The following is an 18,436-nucleotide window of genomic DNA, read 5'->3' as shown; positions in this document are numbered from 1 at the left end:
ACCATAAAAATTCAGCAGTTACAGTTCTCCTTCTAGTTATACTTATCAGAAGAAACTATAACTCATGCAATTCAGTAACTTCAGGCCACAAGTTTCAGTCTCTTAACATAAGTATAACTGTTAGATTTCAATGGTTTTGTGTGGGTAAAATGTGAATCCAACTTTACTGTTCCTGTAACCTTTTGTTTTTTTCATTATCTCTCTCTCTCTCTCTCTCTCTCTCTCTCTCTCTCTCTCTTTCTATATATAAATATATATAGATAGATAGATAGATAGATAGATAGATAGATAGATAGATAGATAGATAGATAGATAGATAGATAGATAGATAGATAGATAGATAGATAGATAGATAGATAGATAGATAGATAGATAGATAGATAGATAGATAGATAGATAGATAGATAGATAGATAGATAGATAAAGAGAGAGAGAGAAAGAGAGAACATCAAAGTTTCATTGTCTTAATACTGCTTCTCATCTCCTTTATTTGATTTCAAGGTCTCCTGGATCCACCATTTGTTCCTGATTCCAGAACTGTCTATGCCAAGGACATTGACGACGTGGGAGCCTTTTCCACAATCAAAGGAGTGGTGATCGACGATGCTGACAAGGACTTCTACACAGAGTTTGCTTCAGGGAACATGCCCGTCCCCTGGCAAGAAGAGATGATTGAAACGGGGGTGTTTGGGGAGCTAAACACTTGGGGTGCAAAAGGGTCCATTCCCAAAGATCTGTGTCGAGGCTCTGACTCAGGAAACAGTAACACTTCTGGGACCTGCGTCCTCATCTGAACTTTCTTGGTGAAGCATCATTCACGATTACCTGACACAGAGAGGTGTCCTTTCACCCTTGATTCGGGGTCAAATAGGATCCAACGTTTGAACCCAGCCAAAGAGGAACAGAGGGGCCTGTCCATAATTTACAGCAGATGGGGCAGGAGATTGTCTGTTGGTTAATTTAGGGTGCAGGTAACATTAATATTTCCGTGGTTACCAATGCTTCCTTTATACCCTATTGAACATTTCTAAGTCCACAAATATATAGCAATACTCCTAGAAGGAGGAGCCAGGAAGTAGTCAAAATCTTCTATAGATTATAATTTAGTCAAAATATTATTTCCAGGCTTGGAGCCTCAGATGTATTCACTAGTGGCTGAAGAGCATCGTTTCATGTTGACCCTCACCAAGAGTCCCTCACTCCACACTATTCAGCTAGAACGGTTACAAAAATTTAATTAGCTGCTCTGCCTTGCCTTTTGTTCTCAGACTTGACCAAAGGAAGACACAAGACATCAGTCTACTATCTCACCTACAGATTGAATTTATGTGTCACATAAATTATGTCAAGAAAGTGTAATAATTTCTACATTCTGCAGAATGTTGCTTATGTTTAGAACAGTTTGTGTCTACAATGGAAGGGGGCATTTCATTTCAACATGTGATTTCATGAGTATATGAATGTGCTAATGAGAGAGGGGTTGATAATGTCTTCTTAAAATACTCTTATTGAAGATGTTAAGAAAAAATTGGTAAAGGTATTGATCCAGCGAAAAGGGGCAAATTTACCTATCCTCTCTGCGTCACAGATCCGTCACCGCACTTACTCATTCACACACACATTCATTGGTGAGGCCCATAACACCAACACTCGCACATCTCACTCGTATCTGCACGCAGGAGGATGAGTAATCCGCTGGACATGTGGGGGGGGTACCTTATTACCTATAGGGAAGGAAACTTGTTACAATATGTACATATTTACATCAATACCTATAGAATCCTAGCTTTAACATCAAGGCACTCCACCACTTTGTCGACGTACCAATTAGTTGGACTGGTTGATGGTGATTTTAGGACCAGCTAAAACACATTAAAGCTTCAGAATCCTTATTAAATGCCCTACTTAAAGAACCACAAACTCATTCTCTGTTAATCAATGTTTTAGTTTATCTAATTACTTTAATTTCAGTTGCATAATTTAGCATTTCAGTCAACAATGTCCAAATTTAATTAATCAACACATTTTAGCATGGCATTTATATTTACCTAATCTTGCTATCGGGGTCTTTTCTCTAATTCTGTTAGCTCTGCATAACTCAAATCTCTTTTGATAAATCGTCCCAATCGAATCCAGGCCAAGACTCAACAAGTCCAAAAATTTCCTTCGCTAAGCACGTCACAAAGATATCCAAAGGACCAAGCAATCATGCAAGCCAGTTGATCACGTAAATTCGGGACACCCCTCCAGAACGCACTAACTTCCTCACTATTCTATTATCCTTTTATAATAAATTCTAGGGAACGTGTAACATTTACTGGATTGGGAATGTTTTTTGATTGGTTGAACCCTCTAAAGTTGCAATATAGTCCTTATTTCTTGTAGTCCTGGGTTCTCATAAAATTTGCTATGTCATTCCCTTAGCTCATACAGTTCTCATGTGAAAGGATCCGATGTATCGACAACTTAACCTTCCGTTATAGGTGGCTATTGTTCTTGCGGGTCATTCATACTGACTGAAATCTGGCAGTCCTCCACATTCCTATCCTTGACAAGGAACACTGTGCTCTGAAATTGAGGATGCCTGGAGATCTTCGGAGCCATCCAAGTCTGCGCAGTAGACATCGCGCTCACAAGACGGTGGCCACTTCAGAACTCCATTTTGAATTTCATGGCCTGGTAGGCCCGAATGCCAACTTAAGCAAAACAAAACATAAAACATAATTAATGTACGGAATTGAAGATTCTAATGTTTCAACCCACACTAATCCCATTATATATTAGTATTTTCCTAGCTTATAGTGACATTTAAAGCAATAATACTCACCATTTGGTCCCAGCAGGAACGCAAAATGTCACAAAAGCAACACAAATCATGCAATTTCTATCACCACACCTTCTATTGTTAATATGCGTACCATAGTTAGTCATTAAAGTTATTCTGCCATGCAAATAGCAATTAGTCCCGCGTGTAATTCATGTTTATCAAGGTGCACTTTATTGATTAGTATACCACGGCACACAGTTAATATAGGTCAATATGTAAATTGATTACGTCATTAATATTTTCAAAATAGAGAAGGTATACAAAATGTTGTTTTACCTGCTCCATCAATCCCCCCTTTGGTGATTTTTTAATATCACCACAAATTCCCCTAAATTTTGATAACATTTTTACGGAAATGAATTCAGTTCTCTTACGTTTTGTTACTTCACATCATGGTTTCCCCTGTTTCATCTTCCCTTGTTTTCTTATACATATTTTCTTTCCATTCTTCCAGTTCTATGTCTCCCAATTCTCTTTCCTTTCTTTCTTTCTCTCTTTTCTTAACGACTTCTCTTTTTATTTTATTTTGGAACTTTTTCCTTTTTATACATACACATCGTAGCCTCAGAATTAATACTAATATTATCACACAAGTTCCTGGAATTAGAATCTTGCCTATAAATGTACTTCCTAACTTAACTAAGAAGTTCTTAATAGTAGAAAACCCTCTCCCAATTTTCTCCCATACACTTTCAACCTCCAACGGAACAATCTCCTCATGCAAGTCGGTTATATTCTTAATATATGTCTTTAAATCTTGATTTCTGTCAGGAATAGAAGTACAACAATGTTCCACCTTCAACATTCCACAAACTCCTCCCTCTTTGGCCAAAATAATATCAATGGCAAGTCGATTTTGCATCACCATGGCTCGCATGGCAACCATTTCTGTATTTACTAACAAAAACCCTCCAGCAGTGCTTGTCGATAAGCGATCCACCACTGTCGACAATTTTCTAATTTTGTGTGCATTCAGAGATATTCCAACGGCTGGTATCAGTGCTCCAAAAATTTCCCCTACAATTTCTGACCAACTTTCCCTCCTTCTACGTGTTAGTTGTCTACCTATCTCATGTGCACCATCTTTTCCCCTTCCCCCTTGAAATATTTTTGGGAAGACCAGGCCTAGGTAACATGCGCCATACCAATGGTCCGGTAGTCGATAATAAGCTTTGTTCCCACAGATAAAATATAATCCAGGGAATACCGGATCATTTCCTCCTTTAAATCCCCATCCCCCCATGATTCTATACGTATCAAGGCATTCACTCGCACCTATAAAATAGTTATCATACACAGTTTCATTTCTTCTAATACACAATTTCCCTCTCTGAGGCCAATCTAAAGACATAGCCGGACTGGTTTCCCCTTTCAAATGTTTTTCTCTCTCAACGTCCCAAACCGTCTTTTCTCCCTTTCCCTCAGGTATCTTCCTTTGCATCTTGATTCTCCTCTCTTCCACCATATCCAAAAAGGTATTTTCTTCCCCCTTCAGACTACAAGTGAGATTATTCTTATATACTGCTTCTAACGTTAATTCTTTAGTTTCTAAGAAATATCCACCTAAAACTTCACCTGGTTTTATCTTATTCAATTCAGGAACTACAGGTACTTGTTAACATTTTTTATCTACATCAGAGAAGTAATATTCTAGTTTCCCTGTTTTATAAAACAAACTTGCTAATACACTACATGTTATTCCATATGTCACAGGAAGGTGGTGGTACGTCACATCTTCAGACACTGATGCAGGTAACTGCATGCAGACGTAACAATCTCTCACATCCATAGTTTTTACGTATTCATATAATAACTTGGAAACAACATTGTTAGAAAAATCAGTTATGGACCTGTCCTTATGTAAATCAGTTCTGTCTATCAATCTAGTTGAATGAGTATCATGAATCTTTTCTATATTAGTCTTATTCTCACTATGACCCTCTATCGTTTCGAACGTTACTTTAAATGAAACTATTAAAGCTAATACACTCCACAGAAGCATTAGTAATCCTGTACAGCAACAACACACCTTGCACCATCTTTGAAGGAACACACATGTAGATTTTCTACCTTCTGTGTTTGCCATTTCGGAAATGATTAGTGTCTTTTGACTTAGCCTCGTCTACTCACAACTAGTTTTGTCTAAACCCAAGGCTCTGAGCGCCTACCTGGTTCCTTTCGGGTATATGTCTCACTTAGTAATTCAATCTCTCCGTAACATCTTCGTGTCCCTTCAATCTGGCATTTGATTGTTCTTCACTTCGTTCTCACAGACTTGGATCAGAATTTCCAGAACATCCATCTCTTCCCCGATGTCGGACAAGATAACTCTCAGGATTTCCGAATATTCGTCTTCCTCAACCACTTCTGGTATAGTCACACCTAGACTTCCTTGGCTGTCTGCTTCCTCTTGTACTTCAAGAAGTGCCACGTATGTCCATTCTGGTGACTTATACTTCTGGTTGGGTTTCTTAGTCCGTTTTCTCTTCTCCAAGGGTATCTGATCAATGTCTTTTGATTTCTCTTGGCTAGACACCTCATTCACTTGTTCTGCTCTAAATGAGTTTACTCGTGTTAATCGATACCTTAATCTTTTTACTTTGTTTGGCCAAATTTCCTCCTTCGCTGGCCTTTTCAACTTACTTCCCTTTTCACCTCTTTCAGTCTTCCATGCCCTTTTCCTCAGGACTCGACCTTCTTGTATTTCTTCTTCACTGTCCTCAGATTCAGTTCCACCTTGACCCTTATCTTCAGTAGATTCTCTTTCCACAACTTCTTGTTCCCTATTTAATTTTGTCCCTCCTCGTGTTTCTTCCACACAATCTTCCTGCTGACTAACTGTCCCTTCTTCTATCTGGATGTGGGGTTTTCCTACACCTCCTCAGGGTTCTTCCGCAACAATCTTACTATTACCTCACCTTCTACTCACCTTCTACTTCTGTGACCTCAGGTGGAATTTCTCTCATATTTACATGTGGAGCTTCTTTATCAAGAATTTCCTTGACAGTTTCCTCAATGTTCTCTTTTACCTTTTCATGTACTTGCACTTGTTCAGTATCTGATTCTGAGCTAGTGTCAGAAATCTCCAATCTCCTTCTTAAGGGCAGATTCTCTGGTGCTGTAACTGGACTTGATTCCAACTCTCCCCTTCCAGGAGTTGGTCTTGTTCGTGCTTCTTCTGAATCCAACTCAGAACTTCCAAGTATTCCTCTTCAGGGTTATTGACTGGACTAGGGATTCGCAAGGTATGACTCGCATGAATCCAATTCTTCACTCTGGCACATTTCACAGCTGTCATCGTGGTCAAGATCACTTGACGTGGTTTTCCCCACCGTGGGACCAGACAATTTCTTCTTCTGTGCACTTTAATTCTTACCCAGTCTCCTGGACTTAAATCATGAGCTGGCTTCTTTTCAAGAGTGGTTGCATCCAATCCAACCTGATGAAACACAGAATGAACAGAATCAGCCAACCCCTTGCAATAATCCAAGACCAATTCATCAGTTATAGGCAGTAGTTTGTTGACAGGAATGAAAACATGTCTCATTGCCCTCCCCATTACAATTTCGTGGGGACTCAATCCAGTATTCCTATCAGAGATAGATCTAATAGTCATGAGCACTAGAGGCAAGACATCAGGCCATTTCAAACCTGTGGCCAAACACATTTTCCCCAATCTATTTTTAATGGTGCCATTCACTTGTTCTACCACTCCATAAGCCTCTGGGCGATCAGCACAATGCAGTTTTTGCTGTACATTCAATGCTTCAAAAATCAGTTTCATGATTTCATTATGAAAATGCTTCCCTCTATCTGATTCGATCGTGACTGGAAAACCAAATCTGGGAATGAATTATCTCAATAGGAGTTTTGCTACTGTAATTCCATCACTCCTTCTAGTCGGGTACGCTCCCATCCAACGTGAAAATAAGCAAACTACCACTAGAACATACCTGAGTCTATTGCAAGGGGGCATTTAAATGAAGTCAATCTGCATTCTGGTGAAAGGCCCTCCTTCCTGTCCTATCGTTCCTAGACTCACCACTGTTTTTCTTCCAGGATTGTATTGCTGACATATAAGGCATCTCTGACACAGGCTCTCAGCTACAAGTCTAAACGTGGCATTATACCATGTCTGTTTGAAAAGCCTAATCATAGCATCCCTACCTACATGTGCTTGTCCATGATACATCGGTGCCAAGGTAGAGACCATGCTATCAGGCATGACTGGTCTTCCATCCCGATAAACCCAAATGTGATCTGTCTCTCGGGGTGCGCATCCTGATTTTATCCACTGTTTCCTTTCCTCATCCCCTGCCTCTTCTTGTAACTGTCTCACCTCCTCCCACGTATTAACAGTGTTAGTAAAAAGTAAGGGACATGAATTAATTTCTTTTTCCCTGCCCCGAATTGTGGTTGCACGCACAATATTGTGCCATGTCAGTTGCAAACTCATTCCCCGCCGACACATAGTCAGCAGTCTTTGAATGTGCAGCACATTTTACTACTGCCAATTGCTTAGGCAGCTGTATCGCCTCAAGCAACTTTCCAACCACTTCAGCATTCCTTATAGGAGTTCCATTCGATGTCAAAAACCCTCTTTGGGACCATAACAGCCCAAAGTCATGCACCACACCAAAGCCATACTGACTATCGGTAATCACAGTGACTCTCAGATTCTTTCCCAATTTGCACGCTCTTGTTAATGGAAATAATTCAGCAACCTGGGCTGATCTCACTCCTTTCAGACAAGACGCTTCCAGTACAGCCGCTACAGTACATACCGCATACGCTGCACTCAAAATCCCTTCATCCGTTCTCAGACATGATCCATCCACAAACATCACATAGTCACTTTGTTTCAGGGGCACATATTTTATATCAGATCGTGGTTTGGTACAAAAGTCAAGTACTTCCAGACAATCATGATCCACGTCATCCCTTACTTCCACATTCTCAGCATCAGGCAACAATGTCGATGGGTTCACATTTAGACATTTCACAAAGCTCACATTTGTTGCACCTTCTCATACTTAGTTAGATGACTATGCGTCATAAACTGAGTGCGACTCCTAGTTAAAAGGATCGCCACATCATGAGGCACAAACACTCTCACAGGATATCCCATCACAATTCCTTCACTCTGTCCAAACTCTTACAGGTAGCCGCTACAGCTTTCAAACAACCAGGCAATGCCACAGCTACAGGATCTAGTATAGCCAAAAAATATGCAATTGGTCGCCTCAATTTTCCATGTTTCTGTACCAGTACAGAAAGGGCACACCCATTCCTCTCGCTACAATAGAGCTCAAACTCCTTTTCATAGTCAGGCATTCCAAGGGTTGGGGCTTCACACAAACCATCTCTTAATTGTTTAAAAGCCTTCAACTCCTCCTTATTCAATTCAAGGGGGTCTTTCACATCACTTTTTGCCAATAGTACCAGAGGTTTAGCAATCAGTGAGAAGTTGCTGATCCACTGACGGCAATATCCAGCCATTCCAAGAAACATTCTCACCTCTCTTTGAGTCATTGGTGCTCTCATTCCTTTGATTATCCTGATCCTATCTGCAGTCACTTTTCTCAGCCCTTTTTCAATTTTATGGCCTAAATACTATACTTCCTTTTGACAAAATTGTAATTTTGATGGGGATACCTTAAGTCCTCCATCCGCCAAATGATTTAGCAATGCAACAGAATCCACTACACAGGCTTCTCGGGTTCTCGATGCCACCAGTAGGTCATCGATATATTGGACTAGTACTGAACTTTCGGGCATTTTTAAATCTTTTAGGGACTTCTTCAAAATCTGATTGAATATTAATGGAGTTTCTGTATACTCCTGTGGGATTCGGCACCATGCTAAAGTACGTTCGCCAAACCGGAACGCAAAAATCTGTTGACTGTCAGGGTGCAATGGGATGGAAAAGAAAGCATGACACAAAATAATGACTGTGTACCATTCTGCATCATGAGGAATCTGGTATAGAATCACAGAAGGGTTTGGTACAATGGGACAACATGATACAACAATTTTATTTACTTTTGTCAGCTCTTGTACTATCCTAAAAGTTCCGTTAGGCTTTTTTCAAACCCATAATGGGTGAATTACATGTGATGCTCATTATTTCTCTCAAAATACCTTGTTTAATCATTTTGTCTATTATAGGAGTTACTCCTGCAATTATCTCAGGTGTCAGTTTGTACTGGGGAATATTTGGGTAATTTATTCCTTCTTTTATAGTAATTTTTACGGGATCTACATTTCTCATTAGTCCCATGTCTTCTCCCGTGAAATCCCATACTTCGGGTCTCACCGTTTTCTTCAATTCTTGAGGTAATTCCTCTGGGTCAAATACAACAAATGCCTCAGTAACCTCAGGTTCCATATTGGCCATAGTCATTTTGTATAATACATCCTCATCAGGAGTCTCAAAAGCTATGCCATCAGGGGTACAGAAGATCGTACAATTCATCTTACACAACAAATCCCTCCCTAACAAATTCACAGGGCTGGTGTGGCACATGACAAAGCGGTGCATGTCGGAAAATTTCCCTATTTTAACCTTAACTGGTTCAGTAAGATATGTTTTTATCTGTCTATTTGAGACTCCAACTACTTGGATTGTGTCATCCGAGAGAGGAAGATTTTTAACATCAGCTGATCTAACAGTTGAGCGAGTGGCACCAGTATCTACTAGGAAAGTAATGTTTTCATCATTTATCTTTTCGTCCACAAAAGGGCCTGTCTGGTCTACTTCCAGAGTTGCGTCAAGTACGCCCTCTTCTTCCTCTCCTCGGCACCATCAATAACTCTCTTCTGACTCACTCTCATCGCATTGCAGCCAATACTGCGAAACAGCACTAGCGCGCGGCAGCTCAGTTACCTATTCTTCGGTGTAGAATCCTGTCTCATTACTGTATTTCTGAGGGTTTACGCTCTGTGGAAAAGGTGGTTTTGGCACCTGACACTGTTGGGCAACAACCTGCTGCTGTCGCTGTGGTTGACAACTCACCTCATTCTGCACCTGTGGATTTAATGATGCATTATCGCCATTAGCACTTGGGGGTAATTTACACTCGGTTTTCCAATGCCCTACCTTTCCGCAGTTATGACATGGCCACTTCTTTTTGGCTTCATCTAGACTAATCTGTCCTTTTCCCTTCCCAATATTGGGTTTTTGTTTCACATGGCTCATGCCATTTGCCTGTTCAATCAGTTGGGCTTCCTGTCTTTCCGCCACCTTAACCTGAGCCCACATGGCTTTTTATTTTAGCTTACATTGCTTGGCTTCAATCTCGTCACTAAAATATTTTGCATGCCTCAATACTTCGTCTATCTTTTTATTTTGCCAATCCACAGCATGCTGTTTTATCATTTCGCTTACTTCAGGTCGCAACCCATACACAAATCGATATACAAAATGACTTAAATCTTTCTCACTCAAATTTTCATCACCACTGTATTGTTTAAAAGCCAATAACAATCTCTCAAAATAGGCATGTACAGATTCTTTTACTTCTTGGTGAGTTCTATCAATTTTTACCCAATCAGTTTCTTTTGGAGGTACTTTATTTTTCAAGAAGGTATCTACCTGTTTGTATTTTCTCATTGCTTCTGGATCAGGGGCACCTGTTTTAGGATCACTAGAGTATTCCTGAGTGGGCCAACCTACTGTAATTTTACACTCCGCCCATAGATCTGCTGGCACAATTATGTCAAATAGACCATTCAAATCTATCCGTACTTTTGATAATTTAACAAACTTATCTACCTGCCTGTACCATTCCACCGGCTTCTCGCGAAGTCGGGGAAAGTCATTTGTAAATGATAAAATGTCCTGCCTAGTCCAAGGAACCTGCACGTAGCCCCCTCCTGGGATTTCCCTCATGGGACATTCAGTTACCACTGTCTCTTTTTCTCTTACTGGGAAAGCCGAAAAAGCCTTGTCTGTTGCATCGTCTCGTTTCCAAAACCACCTGCTCTTCCATTTATCTACATCGCCCCATTTCCTTAGCAGAACAATCAGTTCTTTAATTTGAGTTAATCTTCCTGCGGTATTCAAATTCTCAATGTCTTTTTCAGCAAAGTCTACTCTGTATGGTTTCTGTAATGACTTTATTCTCTCAAAATCAATACCCATTTCACTCGCCACTTCTTCCAATTTTTCATGCACCTTCTCGCCCTCCATGTTATACTTTTACATAGAAACATTAGCTCGTCATCCTGATATGCCTTTAACTTTTCTGTGGAAATAGTCCCTACTATCAGTTCTTCCAAAGTTATTTTTAATTTTGCCACATCTAAAGGTCGAGGTTCGGCATCTTTTCGCTGTAGGCTCCTTAACCACTCACTTAGTTCATCAGAAGTGGGACCTACAGGGATTATTTCATTCCTCACTCGTTCTAGACTCTTTGGGGATTCTGGTGCAGATTATGTTGTCATTAATGTTTTACTTGTTGGACTTTGGTTCACTGTCAAATTTTTAGGAGTACTTAACCCAGAAGTTCCTACCAATTGTCCCCATGGATTTTCTCCTGAATCCCTTTTCACCGTTTCAGCTTGTTTATTACTGTTGTAAGGGATGGTTAGACAATGCTCACTATCCTTTTGCTTTTCAAAGACAGGCATCACTGGTCCTATCGTTACAGGAACAGTTATGGCTTCTACATTTTTGGTCAATTCCCTAATCTTTTCAGTTAACTCCAGGGTAGTTTTAGCTAACTCAGCTGAGTTTTCATTTGCCATGCTACCGGGCTGTGTATTTTCTGATTCTCTAAAGGGATTGTTTTTCCCTGAATCAGGTGGCGTTGGCTCAAATTTTTTACTTTGTGGTGCCTCTTTTACTGGCGCACTTGGTGTCAACAACGTAGAATTTGGTTGGTACGGGGGAGGATTTTTACAAAAACATGTCCTCAAGTACATCATCCTCCGACTCATTCACACCATACTTGTAGCCTTCTGGCCCTGTATTGTTTCTCTTCTCTGTACACTTTCTACTACTAGCTTCTTCAGCATTTCTCATAGGGAACATCCCATCAGCCATATTTGCACTCCGCCATCTCTTCATTCTGTCATCTTGATTCTCCTGTCCACACGGTCTCCCAAACATGTATGTATACCTTCCGCCACTCCGCTGTTGCTCCCTTTCATACATCTCATCGTCCCATTCTGTTAACGCTTCAAACTGAGTAGGTCTAGGTTTCGGTTCTAGTCTCATCATCCTTTCTCTTAAATTCCTTAATACCGCTAAACTAAAGGAGCCATTTTCTGGGAATGCTAATACTCCATCTTCTTTGGTATACTTTGCCCAATTATCTAACCAAATACACGTATGGTACCCATATTTCGCCACCATAAAGGATGTGGGCGATTTTGGTGGGGAAAGTATCTGTTCTTCCCTAGTCACAATTGGCTTATCCATTTTAAATAAATTCTTGACTTTTCCAAACCATGATTTTTTTCTCTTTCTCTGGTGGATCGTAATACATATTTTTCCTTATCCTGTATCGCTAGCTTTCCTCTTGTCCAATCGTTGCGCGACTCACACTAACGCACCAATCCGGAGCGTTTACGTCACCCTGTAATTCTCCAATCCCAGCGCGACCTTTCTGAAGTCAGCTTTTCTCGCTACTCCTGCTTCTGCTGACCCCTCCTTTACAATTTTATTGGCAAACTTTCTTCACATTCTTTTTCACTCAAAATCTGTTAGTAATGACATAAAAACAGCACCATTGTCCGCTTCACTAAACCAAACAAAAAAATAGTTTTGACCTTTTACACAAGAATTCCATAGCGCTTACCTCTGCCTTTCCACAGAATTATTCCAAAGTAGCACTTCCCTCTACTTTACCCTTCTGACAAGCAAAGGCTAACCGTTTCTCTGGAGATAAAACACATGTGGAGACTACAATGCTCCTGAGAATTAATGCCAGAGTTTCACGAGAAAACCAAGTGCTATTTCACTTATACACATTCATACGGAAAATGTAGTCCATTTGCACAAGAATTCTGTTTTTCTCGAGAGCAGCGCTTACCTCTGCCCTTCCACAGAATGATTTCATTCGCCGATAAAGTAGCACTTCCCTCTACTTTACCCTTCTTACAAGCTTAGGGTAGACCTATTACCTTTCCAGTGATAAGTGTAATCAGAGCTCACAATTGACTCCTGTTCTTAAGACTGAAATTTCACAGGTGGCCTTCGCTATCCATACACCACTTTCACACCAAAAATATCCCTACCGATAACACATGACGATGTTATCAATTCAAACCCAGACAATGCGTCGCGCGACTCCAATCGTCACACGGTTTTCCCTGTGTACCTACAGGGCAACAAGACAATACACTGTGCGACTTCACTTGCCACACGTTTTCCCCGTGTACCTACAGGGCATCCAACTTCCTATATCCCAGAAGTTTTCAAAAACAACATAAAACATGGCACGCTTCAACATAGAATGTTAGTACATAAATCAATAATCAACCAAACATCCACAATCAAAAATCAATAATCAGGAATCAAAATCAATAAGCAATAAACACCAAACCAATGCAATAAAACCATCAATCTGCTACCAGAAAAACTGATCCAGCGAAAAGGGGCAAATTTACATATCCTCCCTGCGTCACAGATCCGTCATCGTACTTACTCATTCACACACACATTCATTGGTGGGGCCCATAACACCAACACTTGCACATCTCACTCGTATGTCCAGCGGATGAGTAATCCGCTGGACATGTGGGGGGGTACCTTATTACCTATACGGAAGGAAACGTGTTACAATATGTACATATTTACATCAATACCTATAGAAACCTAGCTTTAACATCAAGGTACTCCACCACTTGGTCGACGGTCCAATTAGTTGGACTGGTTGATGGGGATTTTAGGACCAGTTAAAACACATTAAAGCTTCAGAATCCTTATTAAATGCCCTACTTAAAGAACCACAAACTCATTCTCTGTTAATCAATGTTTTAGTTTATCTAATTACTTGCTTTCAGTTGCATAAATTAGCATTTCGGTCAACAATGTTCAAATTTAATTAATCAACACATTTTAGAATGACATTTATATTTACCAATTCTTGCTATCGGGGTCTTTTCTCTAATTCTGTTAGCTCTGCATAACTCAAATCTCTTTTGATAAATCGTCCCAATCAAATGCAGGCCAAAACTCAACAAGTCCGAAAAGTTCCTTCGCTCAGCATGGCACAGTCCCAAAGATATCCAAAAGACCAAGCAATCGTGCAAGCCAGTTGATTACGCAAATTCGGGAGATCCCTCCGGAACGCACTAACTTCCTCCCTATTCTACTATCCTTTTATAATAAATTCTAGGGAACATGTAACATTTACTGGATTGGGAATGTTTTTTGATTGGTTGAACCCTCTAAAGTTGCAATATAGTCCTTATTTCTTGTAGTCCTGGGTTCTCATAAAATTTGCTGTCATTCCCTTAGCTCATACAGTTCTCATGTGAAAGGATCTGATGTATCGACAACTTGACCTTCCGTTATAGGTGGCTATTGTTCTTGCGAGTCATTCATACTGACTAAAATCTGGCAGTCCTCCACGTTCCTATCCTTGACAAGGAACACTGTGCTCTGAAATTGAGGATGCCTGGAGATCTTCGGAGCCATCCGAGTCTGCGCCGTAGACATCACGCTCACAAGACGGTGGCCACTTCAGAACTCTATTTTGAATATCATGGCCTGGTAGGCCTGAATGGAAACTTGAGCAAAACAAAACATAAAACATAATTAATATACGGAAGTGAAGATTCTAATGTTTAAACCCACACTAATCCCATTATATATTAGTATTTTCCTAGCTTATAGCAACATTTAAAGCAATAATACTCACCATTTGGTCCCAGCAGGAACACAAAATGTCACAAAAGCAACACAAATCATGTAATTTCTATCACCACTCCTTCTATTGTTAATATGCGTACCATAGTTGGTCATTAAAGTTATTCTGCCATGCAAATAGCAATTAGTCCCGCGTGTAATTCATGTTTATCAAGGTGCACTTTATTGATTAGTATACCACGGCACACAGTTAATATAGGTGAATATGTAAATTGATTACGTCATTAATATTTTCATGCACAATAGAGAAGGTATACAACATTTTGTTTTACCTGCTCCATCAGTATACAAAGTAAATATAGTAAGTGTACAAAATAATGCAACCCTGTCCCTGTGACTAAAAAGTAATCATTTGTATTATGAGATGATTTCCAAGGGATGCATGTAAGCATAGATTGTGTACATACACATAAACTCTATATTGGTGATTGTAGGGGTGTAAGGAGTCATACAAGATACGGAGAGGTGTCAGATCTTCGAGCCGCACTGAAAGTGTGATGTCGGACTTATTCATCATCTTGGGACATTGGGAGAAGAGGGTCCATAATCTGACTCCATTCTATTAGTATGGGAAGGTTTGTGTCTCCTACTGTTTCTAGATTTAGTTCTAGGAAATGGCACAGGAGTCCCTGCTTTTCTAGTCTCCACCATTGGTGTTTACTAGAGAGGTGGAATTTGAATCCCCACAGTTCACTGTATTTGAGTCGCCTGGACCCATGAGGAAATAATAGGCATGACAATACCCAGTGCAAATTACATTAGCAACTGTTAGTTAGTGTGCTTTAGCAGTCGATCATGACCATGGTGGTACGTGATGGACACTTTCATGATCACAAATCTTTTATACATGTTGCCCCTTTTATTACGTCCCTCCCCCCACCTTGTACTTATGTTCCAATGGGAAAAAATGCTAAAATGGGCATAAATACTTGCACTTGTTTTTAACATTTATTCATCTGTCTAAATAACCCTATTTGCGACTGTTTACCCTAAGTAATAATGAGAGATGAACTTACAGATGTCAGTGTCTATACTCAGGGCCTGATTACAATCTTGGCGGACAGGGTTACTCTGTCACAAAAGTGACAGATATCCCATCTGCCAAATTACAATTCCATTATGTCCTAATGAACTTGTAAAACAGCGGACGGGATATCTGTCACGTTTGTAATGGAGTATCCCATCTGCCAAGATTGTAATCAGGCCCATAGCCTGGAAGGCTTCCTAACCCCCCCCCCCACACACACACACACTGGTCATTATCTGTCTATGAGGATGGCCAGCGTATTAGGTTCTTTATTTTTCTCACCTGACTGTTTAAGTAAGGGTGTCTTAAAGTCCACCTGTCCTAGTCTGTGTAGCTTCCATGTGAGAGAATTACACTTATTTCTTTCTAGAGTAGGAATCTAGGTTTTATGACCCCTTGTTTTTCTTACCTCATTTTATAAAGAAGGGAGGTTGTCTTAGAGCAGCCCTAACCATTGTGTATGGTTTCTGTGTGAGGGATGTGGATATTGAGTTTCTGTATGATGGCAGGAGGGTGTGGTTCATGTGTTAAGAGTGATTAGTTACTTATTCAGCTCATGGTGCATGGAAGGTTCATGTTGATCCATCCATCACAGTACCAGAGTAAGGGGAGGCTACATTGACACACTGTTCTATTAGTCTTCCTGCATAAGGAGAGATGTGCAGGCAAGGGAGTTACCTCAGGTTTTTTTATTAATGTAGGGTACAGGGATATGAAAGCTTCCTCAAGGAATCCTAGATGGTATGTTTGGAGAGTGAGATGATGGGGAAATTAAACTCAAGGGTTTTCCACTCTTTTCACATGCAAGGTTGGCTGTAGCATTTAACACCCAGCTATTCTGACCCTGGTGCAGGCAGACGGTAATTTGTGTTTGGATGGGGTAGTTAACTCCGGGTATCTTTATTCTTTGTGTGTTTGGCGGAAAAGTGTGTATTAAGAGGCACATGGAAATCCGTAGTGAGGTGGAAAACACATTAACTACAGAATCACAGAATTCCAGTGGCCCTGCACATATGTCTCCATGCTGTTGCAGTTATGATTTGTGTGTCGTAAGTGAAGTGGTAGACATCGCAGCTTTCTGGAAGAGCTTTCATGTTCATCTTGTATCTTTTCTGTTATATCTAGCAGGAGGATAAAGTGATATGCCTTCCTGACCTGTTGCTGCGTTGTCGGCCACTGTGTGTAGAAAATAAAGCTGGGTTTCAAAATGGCTCCTGCTGGAAAATTATTTTATTTCAGTCTCATAGGCTTTTAAGATTTAGGTAAAAAAACATATATTAAGATGAATCACAATAAACAAATGTCCTCATTTTATCTTTTTCATTCAGCTGTAACTACAAGAAGTAGCATGTCATGGAGAAAAAGTTTGTTCAAAGAGCAGAGCTCCAGATAATTTTCTTCCATAAGTAGTGCAGTAAAAAATCAGAGATAAGGAAGCCTCAAGAGCGAGTGAAGGTCAGAGCCACTGCACCTCGTTGGTTCTACTTTGGGTTGTCGTGTTTCAACAACATAAACTGTGGGATTGCTGTCAGACTGATTCCAGACACCCCCACATATATGTTCGCCTGTATCCTACCTAGCTCACAGTGCCACTATGAACCTCTCTTACCAAGAGAAAATAGTTTCTGGCAACTATCGAACATGACAACTCTGTCCCGTCAGGGATCGTGGAAACAGTACAGTACTTTTCGCTCAGTCACTCGTGCTCCCTTTGTCTCAGAGAGATACACAGAATAAACAATGAGGACGTTTTCAATAAACGTTTATTGAACCAGTATCATTCTAGTGTAAAATACGTGTGTTGCAACAACCATAAGTCAGAAACAGATGTATACTCTTATAAGCACCAACAGAGTAAATAGATGGTAGAATTCTACCATAGTGCTAAAACAATCGATTCAGGCAGGCATATAAATACATGACAGTAATAATGCATACTCCTACGATGCTAACCCTAACTAGATTTACCTAAATGTACCTAGCATGTATGTAGGTGTATAGCCAAGAATCACCTTAGGATAAGACCAACCCCATTACCTGATGTGAGAGAACGAAGTACCCCGTCTTAGTCTCGAGATGGACAACCCGTGAGGGATGTCAGACCTCTGCGTGCTTGAGTGTCTGCGTGCAGGAACCTCAGCGTCTCAGTCAGTGTGCCAGCATGGACGTTTCTTTCTCCTCTGCCTCCCCTAGCAAATATATGGTGTTTATATACTCAAAAGGTACCTTCAGGGGTTCCACCTTGCTGTGTCATGTTGGTTGAGGATGACGATAGTGATGAATCTTATACATAGGTATTATGCAGAAGGTGGAACTCCTGCTGTGTTCCTGAGAATCCTCATGCATAATAAAGGAGACTAGTTTTCGGAGAAAACCACACAACATTTATTCAGCACCAAACCTGGTATGTAGTACAATGGCAGGGCAAATGTAAGGGGAAAGGTTAGGGGACTACCCAGGCATATATTTGGGTGCATTGCGAATCATAACAGGGTCTTACAATGAGACGAAGAGGCTGTTGATGGTATCTTGTTAAATGACTGCTGATTTAATATTCCTACAGAGGATTTCTGGACTGACAAGAGAGTATAATTCAAGCGTGTGAATCTATGAAAAAGATCTCATGTTGAAGAATGATATTCATCTTCATAAGAATCAAAGTTGCCTCACAGCAAGTTTGTTCACCCCTGGGCACCTGAGGTCC

At 40.4% G+C, this 18,436-nt stretch overlaps 1 protein-coding gene across 1 annotated transcript in view; it reads left to right on the top strand.

The window, feature by feature from the left end:
* The window catches only part of LOC146782831 (rhodopsin kinase GRK1-like), a 315,996-nt gene extending 298,522 nt beyond the window's left edge, over window positions 1-17,474 (top strand). The window contains exon 8 of the mRNA XM_085640123.1: window positions 502-17,474. Coding sequence (XP_085496249.1) covers window positions 502-794 — 293 coding nt within the window. The 3' untranslated portion in view covers window positions 795-17,474. The remainder of the gene's footprint in view (window positions 1-501) is intronic.
* The last annotated feature ends 962 nt before the right edge of the window (window positions 17,475-18,436 follow it).

The sequence above is a fragment of the Triturus cristatus genome, chromosome 12 (assembly GCF_964204655.1).
Source record: "Triturus cristatus chromosome 12, aTriCri1.1, whole genome shotgun sequence".
NCBI classification, from domain to species: Eukaryota; Metazoa; Chordata; class Amphibia; order Caudata; family Salamandridae; genus Triturus; species Triturus cristatus.
This window is presented reverse-complemented; position numbering and strand designations above follow the sequence as displayed.